Source organism: Hyla sarda, chromosome 4 (genome assembly GCF_029499605.1).
Source record: "Hyla sarda isolate aHylSar1 chromosome 4, aHylSar1.hap1, whole genome shotgun sequence".
Taxonomy (NCBI): domain Eukaryota; kingdom Metazoa; phylum Chordata; class Amphibia; order Anura; family Hylidae; genus Hyla; species Hyla sarda.
Genome location: NC_079192.1, coordinates 30,500,904 through 30,517,592, shown reverse-complemented (window position 1 = coordinate 30,517,592; position 16,689 = coordinate 30,500,904). Strand labels below are relative to the sequence as shown.

The window sequence follows — 16,689 nt, the reverse complement described above, 5'->3', positions numbered from 1 at the left end:
CCCCCCCCCTCCCGCTGTCTGGCTCGATTCCATCGGCGCTCGACTAATGACGCCTGTCTATCTCTTCCCATAGTCTGGCTCGCTGTGATCGGCGCTCGCTCTCTCTCCCCTGGTGGCTGTGGTGTTATCGGCGCTCGCTAGCTCTCCTTTGCTGGCGATGAATGGCCGCTGTTGCTCCCGGAGCCGCTGAGACCCGAGCACCGGAAGCGGGAACCGGGGGGAGCGGACCGCGGTGAGAGCAGGAGGACCGACCAGCCGGGTAGGTGACTCTCGTGTTATGTTGTGTGTTCTCAGCTATGGCTCCAGCGCCGCCATCTTTATTTATCCTATTCTCAGGGGGATAACACTAGATAACTCCATAGGAGGGGGTTAGGGGTTGTAATATAGGGGGTCGGGTCTTATATACACGTGGCTGGGGTCTTTCAACCCTAATCTTATATATGGGACCCCTCCCCCCCCAACTAATCCTTATATAAAGTGGGGGGATCCCCTGTACCACGTGATGTAATGTACCTGTGCCCTGCAGTGTTATCATAGGGTCCTTCCTTTTTGTTCTATATCCAATAGTCCTTAATATAGTAGTGGTCTCCAAACTGTGGACCTCCAGCTGTTGCAAAGCTACAACTCCCAGCGTTCCAGGACAGCCTTCTGGTATGCTGGGAGTTGTAGTTTTTGTAACAGCTGGAGGTCCACACTTTGGAGACCACTGTATGGTACAGCACATTGTTCTTTGACTTTCAGGACATGCTGGGAGTTATAGTTTTGTAACAGCATATTCCAGAGATGTCTAAAAAAAATAGTTTTCATAGTACCCCACTGTGGACCGTCCCTTTAAATAGTATCGAGGCCTCCTAGATGGGGCAAAGCTATAGTGCGGGAAGGGGTTATTCCTAGATTAGAAGTTCTCCTTAATCCACAGGATAAAGGATAAGACGCTGATAGGTGGGGGTCTGACACATGGGACCCCCACCGATCCTTAGAATGGAGATCTATTGTCTCCTGAGTGAATGGGGGAGGCAGTACACATGCTCAGCCACCGCTACATTCACTGTCTATGGCGGTGTTTCCAACCAGGGTGCCTCCAGCTGTTGCAAAACTACTAGCTGTTGCAAAACTACTACTCTGAGCATTCATGGACAGCCCACAGTGTCCTGACATGGCAAAACTACAACTCCCAGCATGCCCGGACAGCCGAAGGCTGTCCGGGCATGCTGGGTGTTGTAGTTCTGCAACAGCTGAAGGCACCCTGGTTGGGAAACACTGGCCTAAATGGAAAAGCCAAAGGCTGTCTGGGCATGCTGGGAGTTGTAGTTTTGCAACAGCTGGAGGCACCCTGGTTGGGAAACACTGGCCTAAATGGAAAAGCCAAAGGCTGTCTGGGCATGCTGGGAGTTGTAGTTTTGCAACAGCTGGAGGCACCCTGGTTGGGGAACACTGGCCTAAATGGAAAAGCCAAAGGCTGTCTGGGCATGCTGGGAGTTGTAGTTTTGCAACAGCTGGAGGCACCCTGGTTGGGGAACACTGATGTATGAGACTTCTGAGCGATGAACTCTGCATTTTTGGGATTGTTTTTCCATATTCTGTGAATAGCAAATAACTTTTTGGGGGAGATTTATCAAAACCCGTCCAGAGGTAAAGTTGCCCAGTTGTCCATAGCAACCAATCAGATCGCTGCTTTCATTTTTAACAAGGTCTCTGCAAAATGAAAGAAGAGACCTGATTGGTTGCTATGGGCAGCTCAGCAACTTGTACTTTGCACACTTTATGTTTGGCTAAGGCCGGGTTCGCACCACGTATTTGCAATACAGTTCCCGCGTACGTTTTCAATTTGAAAACCGTACGGAACCGTATTGAAAACCGTATGCCAAACAATGCATCAGGTTGTGTCAGTTTTTTTTTTTTTTAACATGGGAGTCAATGGGAATTGTACAGACCTGTATGTGCGTACGGTTCCATACGGTTTTTGACTTTGCACAGTTTTTTTTTTCATTGGGATTTCAATCAAACAAGTGAAACTTTATTCATAATGGAGTGAAAAGTTAAAAACATGTACTTTTTTTTTCTTAAAATTGGATGCAACCGGACATCATTTTTCAAACCGTATACGGGTTAGAATTTGTACACACGTTTTGATACAGTTTAGTCAGGTTTTGAGGAATCAGTTTATATATACGGGAACTGTATTGCAAAAACGTTGCGTTAACCCAGCCTAACCCTCTAATTTCTGTGAAGTTCTAGGCACAGTGCCTCGAATAACCTGTAGGGGGCGCAGGCATAAGGTGAAGTAAAGTCAGTCTGTTGCTGATCTCTATGGGGGAGATTTTGAGATTCATCAAAACCAGTGTAGAGGAAGAGTGGTGCAGTTGCCCATAGCAACCAGTCAGATCGCTACTTTAATTTTACCGAGGCATTAAAAAATAAAATAAAGAAGCAATATGGTTGCTATGGGCAACGGTACCGCTCTTCCTCTACACAGGTTTTGATAAATCTCTCCCCCTGTATATTCACATACTGTATATGCGACATACTGGTCTGCATGTTAAGTTTCTATTAATAAAGACCTTATTTACAGACTATTTTGGTTGAAATTATTTATGTTCCAGGACAAATGGATCATCATGAGGACAAGTAGATTGTGCTCTGTTTAGTCCATTGACAAGTAGTTTTAAAAAATATTTCCACACCCCTGTGTTCTCCTTTCCCGTCATAGATAATGTTCTCCTTACCCCCATATCACGGATAATGTTCTCTCCCCCCCCCATATCACGGATAATGTTCTCCTCCCCCCCCCCATATCACGGATAATGTTCTCCTCCCCCCCCCATATCACGGATAATGTTCTCCTCCCCCCCCCCATATCACGGATAATGTTCTCCTCCCCCCCCCCATATCACGGATAATGTTCTCCTCCCCCCCCATATCACGGATAATGTTCTCCCCCCCCCCCCCTATCACGGATAATGTTCTCTCTTCCCCCCCGTATCACGGATAATGTTCTCTTTCCCCCCCATATCACGGATAATGTTCTCCTTACCCCCCATATCACGGATAATGTTCTCCTTACCCCCCATATCACGGATAATGTTCTCTCCCCCCCCCCATATCACGGATATTCGTTCTCTCCCCCCCCCCCCATATCACGGATAATGTTCTCCTCCCCCCCCCCCATATCACGGATAATGTTCTCCTCCCCCCCCATATCACGGATAATGTTCCCCCCCCCATATCACGGATAATGTTCTCCTTCCCCCCCCGTATCACGGATAATGTTCTCCTTCCCCCCCCGTATCACGGATAATGTTCTCCTTCCCCCCCCGTATCACGGATAATGTTCTTCTTCCCCCCCCCGTATCACGGATAATGTTCTCCTTCCCCCCCCCGTATCACGGATAATGTTCTCCTTACCCCCCATATCACGGATAATGTTCTCCTTACCCCCCATATTACGGATAATGTTCTCCTTACCTCCCCATATCACGGATTAATGTTCTCCTTCCACCACCCCATATCAAGGCTAATGTTCTCCTTCCCCCCCCCCCCCCCCATATCACGGATAATGGTTTCCTTCCCTCCATATCACGGATAATGTTCTCCTTCCCCCCATATCACGGATAATGTTCTCCTTCCCCCCCATATCACGGATAATGTTCTCCTTCCCCCCCATATCACGGATAATGTTTTCCTTCCCTCCCCCCATATCACGAATAATGTTCTCCTTACCCCTCCATATCACGGATAATGTTCTCCTTACCCCCCATATCACGGATAATGTTCTCCTTCCCCCCCATATCACGGATAATGTTCTCCTTCCCCCCCCCCATATCACGGATAGTGTTCTCCTTCCCCCCCCCCCCATATCACGGATAGTATTCCCCCCCCCCCCATATGACGGATAGTGTTCTCCTTCCCCCCCATATCACGCATAGCGTTCTCCCCCCCCCATATCACGGATAGCGTTCTCCTTCCCCCCATATCATGGATAGCGTTCTCCCCCCCCCCCCCAATATCACGGATAGCGTTCTCCTTCCCCCATATCACGGATAGTATTCTCCTTCCCCCCCATATCACGGATAGTATTCTCCCCCCCCCCCCCCATATCACGGATAGTATTCTCCTTCCCCCCCATATCACGGATAGCGTTCTCCTCCCCCCCCCCCCATATCACGGATAGTGTTCTCCTTCCCCCATATCATGGATAGTGTTCTCCTCTTCCCCCCCCCCCCCATATCACGGATAGTGTGGGAGATTTATTAAAACCTGTGCAGGGGCAGAGTGGTTTAGTTACCCATAGCAACCAGAGTGCCTCTTTTATTTATCAGAGGCCTTTAAAAAAAAAAAAGTGATCTGATTGGTTGCTATGGGGAAATTTCACCACTCTTAAGGTTTGGATAAATCCCCCCCCCCCCCCCCCCCCCATGTCCTCCTCCTTCTCCCCATTGCAGATAGGGTTGTCTTCCCCATCATCCACTGTCTGGGCTTGCTGGGAGTTTTTGGTTTGCAACAGCTGGAGGCACCCTGGTCAGGTGTTGTAGTTTTGACAGTGAATGTAGCGGTGGCTGAACATGTGTACTGCCTCCCCCATTCACTCAAGCGACAATAGATCTCCATTCTAAGGATCGGTGGGGGTCCCATGTGTCAGACCCCCACCTATCAGCGTCTTATCCTTTATCCTGTGGATGGAGGATCATTTCTAATCTAGGAATAACCCCTTCACAGCTTATAGCTTTGCCCCATCTAAGAGGCCTCATTACCATTTAAGGGACGGTCCACAGGGGTGCACCATAAACTTTCCATTTATGAGACCTATGCGGAATATACCACATGAACTGTCCAAACCTCCAGCTGTTGCAAAACTACAGCCAAAGGCTGTCCGGTCATGCTGGGAGTTGTAGTTTGGCAACAGCTGGAGGCACCCTGGTTGGGAAACACTGCTGTAATGGATTGGATTGCAAGCTCTTTCACCCAGGTTACCCCTAACATGATGTCTAAGGTTTTGTGTCATGCCATTGCAAAACTACAACTCCCAGCAAGCCCGGACAGCCGAAGGCTGTCCGGGCATGCTGGGAGTTGTAGTTTTGCAACAGCTGTAGGAACCCTGAGACTATCCACAAGGGTGCACTGTAAACATTCTGAGGAACATTTATCAAAACCTGTGCAGTAGAAAGTTTACCAGTTGCCCATAGCAACCAATCAGATGGCTTCTTTCGTTTTTGAGGCCTCAATCTGGTTGCCATGGGCAACTGGCCAACTTTTCCTTTACACAGATTTTAATAAATCTACCCCCCTCCATTTTTGAGACTTATGTGGAATATCGCTGTTGGCAACTTCCAGCTTGACAACCAAAGAACAATGTACTGGACCATTTATTTCAGTGGTCTCTAAACTTTGGACCTTCAGCTGTTGCAAAACTACAACTCCCAGCATACCCAGGCAGCTAAAGAACACTGTACTGTACCATATGTATCAGTGGTCTCCAAACTGGACCTCCAGCTGTTGCAAAAATACAGCCAAAGTCTGTCCAGGCATGCTGGGACTTGTAGTCTTGCAACAGCTGGAGGCAACCTGGTGAGGAAACATCGCAGGATCAGCTGCGCGTTGTCTGGTTAAAATGGCGTACATGGCCCAAACTGAATTACTAGTTGACTCCATTCGAACTAATAACATGAGTGGCATCCTCTGCTCTCCGCCACAGTATATGTCGGCGTCTTGTTCTCCGCCACAGTGTATATACTGAGAGTCAAAACGCAGCATGAACCTAGCCTGAGGGTTTGCTGATATTGATTCCATTCACAGACTACAAGCAAATATTTTATCAGAAAAACCGAGCTAGTTTCTTCTAAAAAACAGCCCCACCCCTGTCCTCAGGTTGTGCGTGGCATTACAAACTGGCTCCATTCACTTCAATAGACAGGTATGGCGCTGTTTTTGGAAGAAATCGGCTCTGTTTCATTGAAAAAAATGTATATTAGGTCAGTGTTTCCCAAGCAGGGTGCCTCCAGCTGTTGCAAAACTACAACTCCCAGCATGCCCAGACAGCCTTCGGCTGGAGGCACCCTGCTTGGGAAACACTGTATTAGGTATATTAAAGGGGTACTACATTGGAAAAAAATAAAATAAATCAACTAGTTCCAGAAAGTTAAACAGATTTGTTACAGTAACCCCCCCGACTTATGATGGCCCCGACATATGATCATTTCAACATATGATGGCCTCTCAGAGCCCATCGTATGTTGAAGGCAGCCTCGACATATGATGCTGCTGTGTGTCGGGGCCATCGTACAAACAGTTATCTGACAGCGCTGACAACTTCAGTAACTGACAGATAGTTGTATAATGTCCCCCGTGTGCCCCGTTCTGCCTCCTGTTACTCACATGCTGTCCTGCTAACTCACGCAGGCTTCCACTGTGAGCTCCGTGTAAGCCCCGCCCCCCAGTGCAGCCATAACCAATAGCCTGCAGCATCTTGCTGCAGGCATCCAATGAGCTGCTGGCTGCCCTCCCCTTCCTTTCCTATAGAGCTGTAGTCGGCAGGATGGTAATGGAGGACATTCTGTCCCCCCTGAAGGTATTTAAAGAACTGTACAGTACTGTATGCGATGTCACACATCACTTACAATACATATACACACTATACACCCCATACATCAATGTTTCCCTATCAGTGTGCCTCCAGCTGTTGCAAAACTATAACTCCCAGCATGCCCAGACAGTCAATGGCTGTACATGCATGCTGGGAGTTGTAGTTGTGCAACAGCTGGAGGCACTCTGGTTTGTTAAACACTCCCCATACACTCCACATACAATGGTCATCCCAGAACCAATTAGCAGTTTCCCATAGAGATATGTATTCAACATACAATGGTTCCGAGGCCCCAGAACCAATTACCATTTTTACATAGACATATGTACTCAACATATGATGGTTTCAACATATGATGGTTCTACTGGAACCAATTAATATCATATGTTGAGGGACTACTGTACTTCTATAAAAAAATCTTAATCCTTCCAGTACTTATTAGCTGCTGAATACTACAGAGGAAATTCTTTTCTTTTTGGAGCACAGTGCTCTCTGGTGACATCACGCGCACAGTGCTCTCTGGTGACATCACGCGCACAGTGCTCTCTGGTGACATCACGCCCACAGTGCTCTCTGGTGACATCACGCCCACAGTGCTCTCTGGTGACATCACGCCCACAGTGCTCTCTGGTGACATCACGCCCACAGTGCTCTCTGGTGACATCACGCGCACAGTGCTCTCTGGTGACATCACGCGCACAGTGCTCTCTGGTGACATCACGCGCACAGTGCTTTCTGGTGACATCACGCGCACAGTGCTTTCTGGTGACATCACGCCCACAGTGCTCTCTGGTGACATCACGCCCACAGTGCTCTCTGGTGACATCACGCCCACAGTGCTCTCTGGTGACATCACGCCCACAGTGCTCTCTGGTGACATCACGCCCACAGTGCTCTCTGGTGACATCACGCCCACAGTGCTCTCTGGTGACATCACGCCCACAGTGCTCTCTGGTGACATCACGCCCATTTTAAAAACTGTCCAGTAGAAAATCCCCATAGAAAACCTATGCTGCTCTGGACAGTTACTGGAAAAATGTCAGCAGAGAGCACTGTGCTCGTGATTCAGCCCAGAGCTCTGTGTTCCGAAAAGAAAATAATTTCCTCTGTAGTATTCAGCAGCTAATAAGTACTAGAAGGATTAAGATTTTTTTTTTTATAGAAGTAATTTACAAATCTGTTTAACTTTCTGGAACCAGTTGATTAAAAAGGAGGAGGAGAAGGGGGGGGGGGAAGGGTTCCTCCGGAGTACTCCTTTAAAAAAAAAAAATATAAATAATAATAATAATTTTACTTTCATGAAATTAGGAAACCTTTCAGCTTTATTTGCATGATCAGATTTATATTTTTCCAAAATTAAAATGTTTCCTTTGTTTTTTCTTTCTTGTCCATGTCCTTTCCCCCCGCAGCCTCTATATCCCCCGTCACTTTCCCCCCTTGATTTGTCATCATGTCTCAGACTCTACAAATGGAGATCCCCAACTTTGGGAACAGTATCCTGGAGTGTCTGAACGAGCAGCGCCTCCAGGGCCTGTACTGTGATGTCTCTGTGGTGGTCCGCGGACACCAGTTCAAAGCCCACCGGGCCGTCTTGGCTGCGAGCAGCTCTTACTTCAGAGACCTCTTCCACAGCAGCAAGAACCCAGTGGTGGAGCTGCCCGGATCGGTCCAACCTCAGTCCTTCCAGCAGATCCTCAGCTTCTGTTATACCGGGCGGCTCAGCATGAACGTAGGAGATCAGTTCCTTCTCATGTACACGGCCGGCTTCCTGCAGATCCAGGAAATCATGGAGAAGGGGACGGAGTTCTTCTTAAAGGTTAGCTCGCCCAGCTGTGACTCCCAAGGTCTACACCCTGAAGAAACTCCGAGCTCTGAACCTCCCAGCCCGGCGGCAGCAGTAGCGGCAGCGGCCACAGCGGTGGCTTCACTGTCATCATCGTCATCATATTCTACATCTCGGCCAACCCGGGTGAAAACAGAGACCCAAGAGTCCGACTCGGTGCAGTGCACTCCAGTGGCCAAGAGACTCTGGGATGGGGGGCAGAAAGAGGCCGGAGGGGCCAATAGGAAGGTGCCACGCTTTTCTCAAGGGGCAGCAGGAGGAGCAACAGGGGCAGTGGCCCCACAAGGGTCAGAGAGGACGAGCCCAGGAACATCCAGCGCGTACACAAGTGACAGCCCCGGGTCTTATCACGAGGAGGACGAAGAGGAGGAGGTCGGGGAGGACGGCACAGAGGAGCAATACAGGCAGATCTGCAATATGTATACAATGTACAGCATGATGAACGTCAACCAAACCGGTGAGATACTGTGTATTGTGGACTGTGTGATCCTCTGTGTCATGTCTGGATACCCCAGAGCTGCATTCACAATACTGAGAAAATATGCCGCCTAACAACTTATCCTCTATCCACAGAAGTGTCTGATCGTGGGGGGTCCGACCGCTGGGACCCCCCCGTGATCTCCTGCATGGAGCCACTGCTCTCCCATGCAGCAGGCATGCCGGCCGCAGCATGACTCCACAGCCGACACTCCTCCTCCATGTAGTTCTATGGTAGAGGCGAAGATGCAGCCTTTGTGCCTCCCCACCCATCCCATAGAGCTATATGTGGAGGGGGCGTACTGTCATCCTCACTAAGGTCACTAAGGTCACTGTCATCCTCACTGGGGGCCTGTTTGGGAGATCGCAGGGGGTCCCAGCAGTCGGACCCCCCAGTGATCAAACACTTATTTATCCCCTGTCCTGTGGATAAGGTATACGTTGTTTTGGCTGCAGTTGTCCTTTATGGTTTATTAAAGCTCCGTTAATGACAAAAGCATCATTGGAGTTGAGCTCTGTACAGATACTGAATCAGCAGGGGGGGATAGTGCTAAGAGGGCTTGAATTCTGAGAGCAAACAGGAAAGTAGAATAAGGGATGTAAAATACGCTGCAGATCCGTTACGTGTGACCCAACTCTAATACAGGATATAACTCAGGATCAGTACAGGATAAGTAATGTAATGTATGTACACAGTGACCCCACCAGCAGAATAGTGAGTACAGCTCTGGAGTATAATACAGGATATAACTCAGGATCAGTACAGGATAAGTAATGTAATGTATGTACACAGTGACCCCACCAGCAGAATAGTGAGTACAGCTCTGGAGTATAATACAGGATATAACTCAGGATCAGTACAGGATAAGTAATGTAATGTATGTACACAGTGACCTCACCAGCAGAATAGTGAGTACAGCTCTGGGGTATAATACAGGATATAAATCAGGATCAGTACAGGATAAGTAATGTAATGTATGTACACAGTGACCCCACCAGCAGATTAGTGAGTACAGCTCTGGGGTATAATACAGGATATAAATCAGGATCAGTACAGGATAAGTAATGTAATGTATGTATACAGTGACCCCACCAGCAGAATAGTGAGTACAGCTCTGGAGTATAATATAGGATATAACTCAGGATCAGTACAGGATAAGTAATGTAATGTATGTACACAGTGACCCCACCAGCAGAATAGTGAGTACAGCTCTGGAGTATAATATAGGATATAACTCAGGATCAGTACAGGATAAGTAATGTAATGTATGTACACAGTGACCTCACCAGCAGAATAGTGAGTACAGCTCTGGAGTATAATATAGGATATAACTCAGGATCAGTACAGGATAAGTAATGTAATGTATGTACACAGTGACCCCACCAGCAGAATAGTGAGTACAGCTCTGGAGTATAATACAGGATATAACTCAGGATCAGTACAGGATAAGTAATGTAATGTATGTACACAGTGACCTCACCAGCAGAATAGTGAGTACAGCTCTGGAGTATAATACAGGATATAACTCAGGATCAGTACAGGATAAGTAATGTAATGTATGTACACAGTGACCTCACCAGCAGAATAGTGAGTACAGCTCTGGAGTATAATATAGGATATAACTCAGGATCAGTACAGGATAAGTAATGAAATGTATGTACACAGTGACCTCACCAGCAGAATAGTGAGTACAGCTCTGGGGTATAATACAGGATATAACTCAGGATCAGTAATGTAATGTATGTACACAGTGACCTCACCAGCAGAATAGTGAGTGCAGCTCTGAATGTTACTAAGGATAATTGATGTATGTACATGGTGACATCAGGTTGCAGCTGTTTCTGTGCGGTCACCTCTATGGTGAGGGGACATGTCTGTCGGTCTATGTATTACAGTCTTCTGAGCTGTGTGATATAACGTGTACCTGTCCTCTATTCAATAGACTATTCTTTGACTTCTTCAGCTGAGAAGGTGGAGGCTCTGCCGGACCCCGTCTTTTCAGACTCCAGGAATCGTGTTCGTGTTAAGCAGGACCTGGCCACCCTCCCAGCGGAGCTCATCAGTCAGATTGGGAACCGCTGTCACCCAAAACTGTATGAAGAAGGAGACCCGGCTGAAAAGATAGAGCTGGTGACAGGTACTTCCTCAGGGCCTTGCTCAATTGCTCTGTGCTGCTGTGGCAGTTCACATGCTCAAATCTGGCACTGGTTAAAATGGCCATTTATGGGTTTGTTTGTTCTGTTCCTTTCCAAAATACACTAACTGTGTTTATTTGACCTGGAACAGGTCCGGCCTCTTGGCTCGCCACCGCATTGGCCTGGTCTCCTGCAGTCTATGCCTGAGCGGACTCTGATCCTATTACTTAATACTGTGATCTGTTAGTAACTCTGGTCATGGCTGTCTGGGACTTTATGGATCTAGTGATTTATCAACACGCAACCTGCCCCCCACTCATCAAGGGTGGTGTCTACTGTCATGTGACCTGCGCCAGCACCTCCGCTAGCTGTACCGGGCCAGATATGAGTGGAGTCCTGTTTTGTGATAGAGGTTTTTAGTCCTTAGTCATAGATACTGGTCACTGATCTCTTTTCCTCCTATATTTCAGGAACCAATGTATTTATCACCCGCGCTCAGCTGATGAACTGTCATATCAGTGCTGGCACCCGCCACAAGGTTCTGCTGCGCAGATTGCTGGCATCATTTTTTGACAGGTAAGAGAAGGAAAGGTTCAATGATGTAGAGTGGTGGTCTCAAAACTGTGGGCCTCCAGATGATGCAAAACTACAACTCCCAGCAGCTAGTCAGTCTCTATCTGTAGACAGGACTTACTATAGCTTGTATAGTCCTGTGATCACAGCAGCCTCTACATTATTCTTGTCAGGCCCTCTCTATTCTCTAGGTAGAGTAGTGGTCTTCCAATTGCGGATCTCCACATGTTGCAAAACTACAACTCCCAGCAACTGGTTTGTCACAGTCTGTGTCTGTAGCTAGCTGGTGAAGTCCTGTGATCACAGCAGCATCTACATTATTCTTATAAGGCCTCTCTTTTCTGTGTTAGAGGGCTATGTAGAGCTGTGGTCTTCAAACTGTGGACCTCCACATGTTGTTACAAAACTACAATTCCCAGCATGCTTGGACAGCCAATCTCTTTCCGAGCATGCTGGGAGCTGTAGTTTTGCAAACACCTGGAGTCGCACAGTTTAACCTGTTGGGGACGGAGGACGTACCTTTACGCCCTCCACCCACTCCCGGTCTATAACGCGGGGCCAACATTGAACGGCGCGTCTAAAGTGAAAGTAAAATGTTGCCGGTTATCTCGGGGGGCTGTTCAGGATTGCCGCGGCATCCCGAACAGCTGTAAGACAGCAGGAGGGTCGCTTACCTTGTCTTCTGGTGTCCGATCGCTGAATGACTGCTCAGAGATCCAAGCATGAGCAGTCAAGCGGCAAAATCATTGATCAGTGGTTTTCTATGAGAAACCACTGTTCAATGTAAAAGATCAGTGTGTGCAGTGTTATAGGTCCCTATGGGAGCTCGAACACTGCAAAAAAAAAGTGAATAAAGATCATTTAACCCCTTCCCTAATAAAAGTTTGAATCTTCCCCTTTTCCCATTAAAAAAAATGTAAATAAAAATAAACACATGTGGTATCACCGCGTGGGGAAATGTCCGAATTATAAAAATATATCGTTCAACTGTACGGTCAATGGCGTACCCGCTAAATAGCGTATTTTTGGTCACTTTTTATATCATGAAAAAAATGTATAAAAAGCGGTCAAAAAGTCCGATCAATACAAAAATGGTACTGCTAAAAACTTCAGATCACGGTGCAAAAAATGAGCCCTCATACCGCCCCATACGCGGAAAAATAAAAAAAAGTTATAGGGGTCAGAAGATGACAATTTTAAACGTATTAATTTTCCTGCATGTAGTTATGATTTTTTCCAGAAGTGCGACTAAATAAAACCTATATAAGTAGGGGAACCTTTTAATCGTATGGACCTACAGAATAAAGATAAGGTGTCATTTTTACCGAAAAATGTACTGTGTAGAAACGGAAGCCCCCAAAAATTACAAAATTGTGTTTTTTCTTAAATTTTTTCGCACAATGATTTTTTTTTTTTCCAGTAGATTTTTGGGTAAAATGACTGATGTCATTACAAAGTAGAATTGGTGGCGCAAAAAAATAAGCCATCATATGGATTTTTAGGTGCAAAATTGAAAGGGTTATGATTTTTAAAAGTGAGGAGGAAAAAAACGGAAAAACCCTCCTTCCCCAAGGGGTTAAAAGACTCTCCCACTTATGCATGTGCGAGCTCCCTCTTAAAGATTGGTGTGACATGACTTCTCTTCCCCTTACCTCAGGAACACTCTGGCGAATAGCTGTGGTACCGGAATTCGCTCGTCTACCAATGACCCCAGCAGGAAGCCTCTGGACAGCCGGGTCCTGCACGCCGTGAAGTGTAAGTTTAGTTCCTTGTATTTTGTTAGGTGTTCTAAGGACAAGAACCGACACTCGTAGTCACCCACTCACATTCATCTGATGTACAAAAACTCCTAAATAGGCTTAGGAACATATCCTAATTCCATAGAGAATAGTGGAGGGAAGGTGTATAACTAATATATATCCTGATCCCTTAGAGATAGCTGCAGTATACAGATAGAGCTGGACGGGAGGTGCATAACTAATACATATCCTGATCCCTTAGAGATAGCGGCAGTATACAGATAGAGCTGGAGGGAAGGTGTATATCTACTATATATCCTGATCCCACAGAAATAGCAGCAGAAGTATACAGAGAGACCTATAGAGGAGGTGTATAACTATTATATATCCTGATCCCATAGAAAGAGCAGCAACATCAGCTGGAGGGGAGGTGTATAACTACTATATATATCCTGTTCCCATAGAGATAGCTGCAGTATACAGATAGAGCTGGAGGGAAGGTGTATATCTACTATATATCCTGATCCCACAGAAATATCAGCAGTATACAGATAGACCTAGAGAGGAGGTGTATAACTACTATATATCCTGTTCCCATAGAGATAGCGGCAGTATACAGATAGAGCTGGAGGAGAGGTGTATAACTACTATATATCCTGTTCCCATAGATAGCAGCAGTATACAGATAGAGCTGGAGGGGAGGTGTATAACTACTATATATCCTGTTCCCATAGAGATAGCAGCAGTATACAGATAGAGCTGGAGGGGAGGTGTATAACTACTATATATCCTGTTCCCATAGAGATAGCAGCAGTATACAGATAGAGCTGGAGGGGAGATGTATAACTACTATATATCCTAATCCCATAGAGATAGCAGTACACAGTAGAGCTGGGAGGGGTCTGGGAGCCATCAGGAGAGGTTGGATAGGGATTAGGTCATCCATTAGTTCAAAGGTAGTCAGCTGACCCAGGACTGACCACTTCTTCTTATACATTAACCACACTGATTTGTGTTATTTCTGTGTGGGTCAGGCTGGTGGCCACATGACCCAGTTACTGTATTGAACCTTATAGATATAGCTGTGCTGGAATAAAACATGCACTGCTACTCCATTCACTCGGGGACCAAAGGATCCCCATTCCTATGATCCAGTGTTTCCAGGCATGCTGGGAGTTGTAGTTTTGCAACTACAGTGGTTGGGAAACGCTGGTATGATCAGTGTGGTCTCTGCAGTTGGACCCCCTGCTGATCAGCTAGTAATCATTTCTGATCTTGGGATTATTCTCACTTCTGCTGTCAAGTCTATAAAGCTCTGATCTCCCTCCTTTTTCCCTCACAGTCTACTGTCAGAATTTCGCCCCAAACTTCAAGGAGAGTGAGATGAACGCCATTGCTGCAGACATGTGTACGAACGCCCGGCGCGTGGTGCGCAAAAGCTGGATCCCAAAGCTAAAGCTTCTGATGGCCGAAGGAGACACCTACACGTCCTTTATCAACGACACCGGCAAAATGGAGCCCGATTTGATGGGCGGAGGCACTCCCGGAGATCACAGCGCAGTCTTCGATGGCGAGCCAGGAGAGGGAATGCCCTGATCGGTCTTGCACGACTCCTGACCCCCCCCATAACCCCTCAAAAAAATATATATGGAGAAAAAAAAAAATGTAAATACCCCTCCCCCTTCCTCTGTGCGTAGTGAAGAGGGGAGGGCGGACGGACATTATGGCACTCAGGAGATGGGCTATCGTCTGTATGCCGTAGTAGGTGGTGCTAAGTATGACTGGACGCTGCTGCACGACCTCGGGACTGGTGCGGAAGAACTCGGTATCACTATACACTGCTGCATGAGATACTCGGTGTCATTTATACAGCACCACGTCTTCATTATCAGTATGCAGTTATGCTACGCCGTGTCATTATATAGCGCCTCCATTATCAGTATATAGACATACTCGCCATTGCCGCCATCCAAACGGAACGGACGTTCCAGTCGCTGGGAGTGGGGGGGGTTGACTTGTAAATACTCTGCATTCTTTTTATGGTGCAGCCGGGGTAGAAGAAGCTCCATAATCTCACTGGCCCTCTGGTATCCCAGCTCCTGCGTCCTGGGAGAAAGAGAGACACTTTTTTTTTTTTTTTTTTTTTTGTTTTTTTTACTTTTTTTTTTTTGTTTTTAGTAATTTTGCTACATTTTAGAAGACTCCCCCTTCCCCTTTCCCTCGCGTGCGCACTCGCATCAGCTGCTGATAAAAAAGGAGAGTGCTGCCGTAATGAATTATAATTCTCTAGATCAGCGATCTCCTCCAGCCGGTGGTGCCACTACAACTCCCAGCATGTTGAGAGTTGTCGGAGGACGGGATATCGGAGAGCGATGCATTAGATTACTTGTGTCCGTAGCGTCCAATCAGATTTTTTTTGTTATTCTTTCTAGAAAAAGAAAAAAAAATAATCTGATTGGCGGCCGCGGACAACTTTATTTGCACAGCTACTAATTGCACATTTTTTATTTTTGATGTTTCCCCATTTTCTGTTTTGTCGTGTGTAGGGAATTCAAATTTTTTGGGGAATTGGTTTTATTTTATTTTTTTTTATAAATTTTGCATGGTATGCAGATTACGGAGGGCGGCTATTTTGTGGATTGGATAATGAGTAGAGATGAGCGAACTTACAGTAAATTCGATTCGTCACGAACTTCTCGGCTCGGCAGTTGATGACTTATCCTGCATAAATTAGTTCAGCTTTCAGGTGCTCCCGTGGGCTGGAAAAGGTGGATACAGTTCTAGGAGACTCTTTCCTAGGACTGTATCCACCTTTTCCAGCCCACCGGAGCACCTGAAGGCTGAACTAATTTACGCAGGAAAAGTCATCAACTGCCGAGCCGAGAAGTTTGTGACGAATCGAATTTACTGTAAGTTCGCTCATCTTTAATAATGAGAATCATGAACTGTTAGGGGGGGTTATATAGGTTATTGCAATAACCTGCTTTCCCCCCCCCGTCTTGGTTTATTTGGTGGGAGGCAGGGGCTGTACAGTCATGTTACATCAGCGGTCTCAAACTGAGGCCCTCCAGATGTTGCAAAACTTCAACTCCCAGCATGCCCGGACAGCCGTTGGCTGGGAGTTGACGTTTTGCAACATCTGGAGGGCCTCAGTTTGAGACCGCTGTGTTACATGGACAATATGCATTGGTTTCAGTGATATAGGCAACATCCCATAAATCCCCTGCTTCCCCTTTCCTAAACGCTTTAATCCCACTAAATGACTGCCCTCTATGATAAAGGACAAGCACACTGTAACGCTATCCTGATGGAGTCGGATGATCGCCCCCCTCCTGGTAGTA

The 16,689-nt window shown here is 46.8% G+C and overlaps 1 protein-coding gene across 2 annotated transcripts; it reads left to right on the top strand.

Annotated features, from left to right (window-relative positions):
• Positions 1-121: 121 nt before the first annotated feature.
• On the top strand, positions 122-16,061 carry NACC1 (nucleus accumbens associated 1). Of its 2 annotated transcripts, none has more exons than XM_056570321.1 (6): positions 122-259; positions 7,990-8,880; positions 10,865-11,038; positions 11,507-11,612; positions 13,267-13,364; positions 14,691-16,061. In XM_056570321.1, the coding sequence occupies exons 2-6, from the start codon at positions 8,031-8,033 to the stop codon at positions 14,942-14,944; spliced, it is 1,482 nt and encodes a 493-aa protein (XP_056426296.1). In that variant the 5' UTR covers positions 122-259; positions 7,990-8,030; the 3' UTR covers positions 14,945-16,061. The 2 variants fall into 2 exon arrangements, with proteins under 2 accessions (XP_056426296.1, XP_056426294.1); XM_056570319.1 differs by having other exon boundaries at positions 10,844-11,038.
• The last annotated feature ends 628 nt before the right edge of the window (positions 16,062-16,689 follow it).

Coding starts and splice junctions, on each gene's coding strand:
- NACC1 (XM_056570319.1), top strand. CDS start 8,031: ATGTCTCAGACTCTACAAATGGAGATCCCCAACTTTGGGAACAGTATC. Junction 8,881..10,843: donor GATGAACGTCAACCAAACCG/GTGAGATACTGT, acceptor TCTATTCAATAG/ACTATTCTTTGACTTCTTCA. Junction 13,365..14,690: donor GGTCCTGCACGCCGTGAAGT/GTAAGTTTAGTT, acceptor TTTCCCTCACAG/TCTACTGTCAGAATTTCGCC.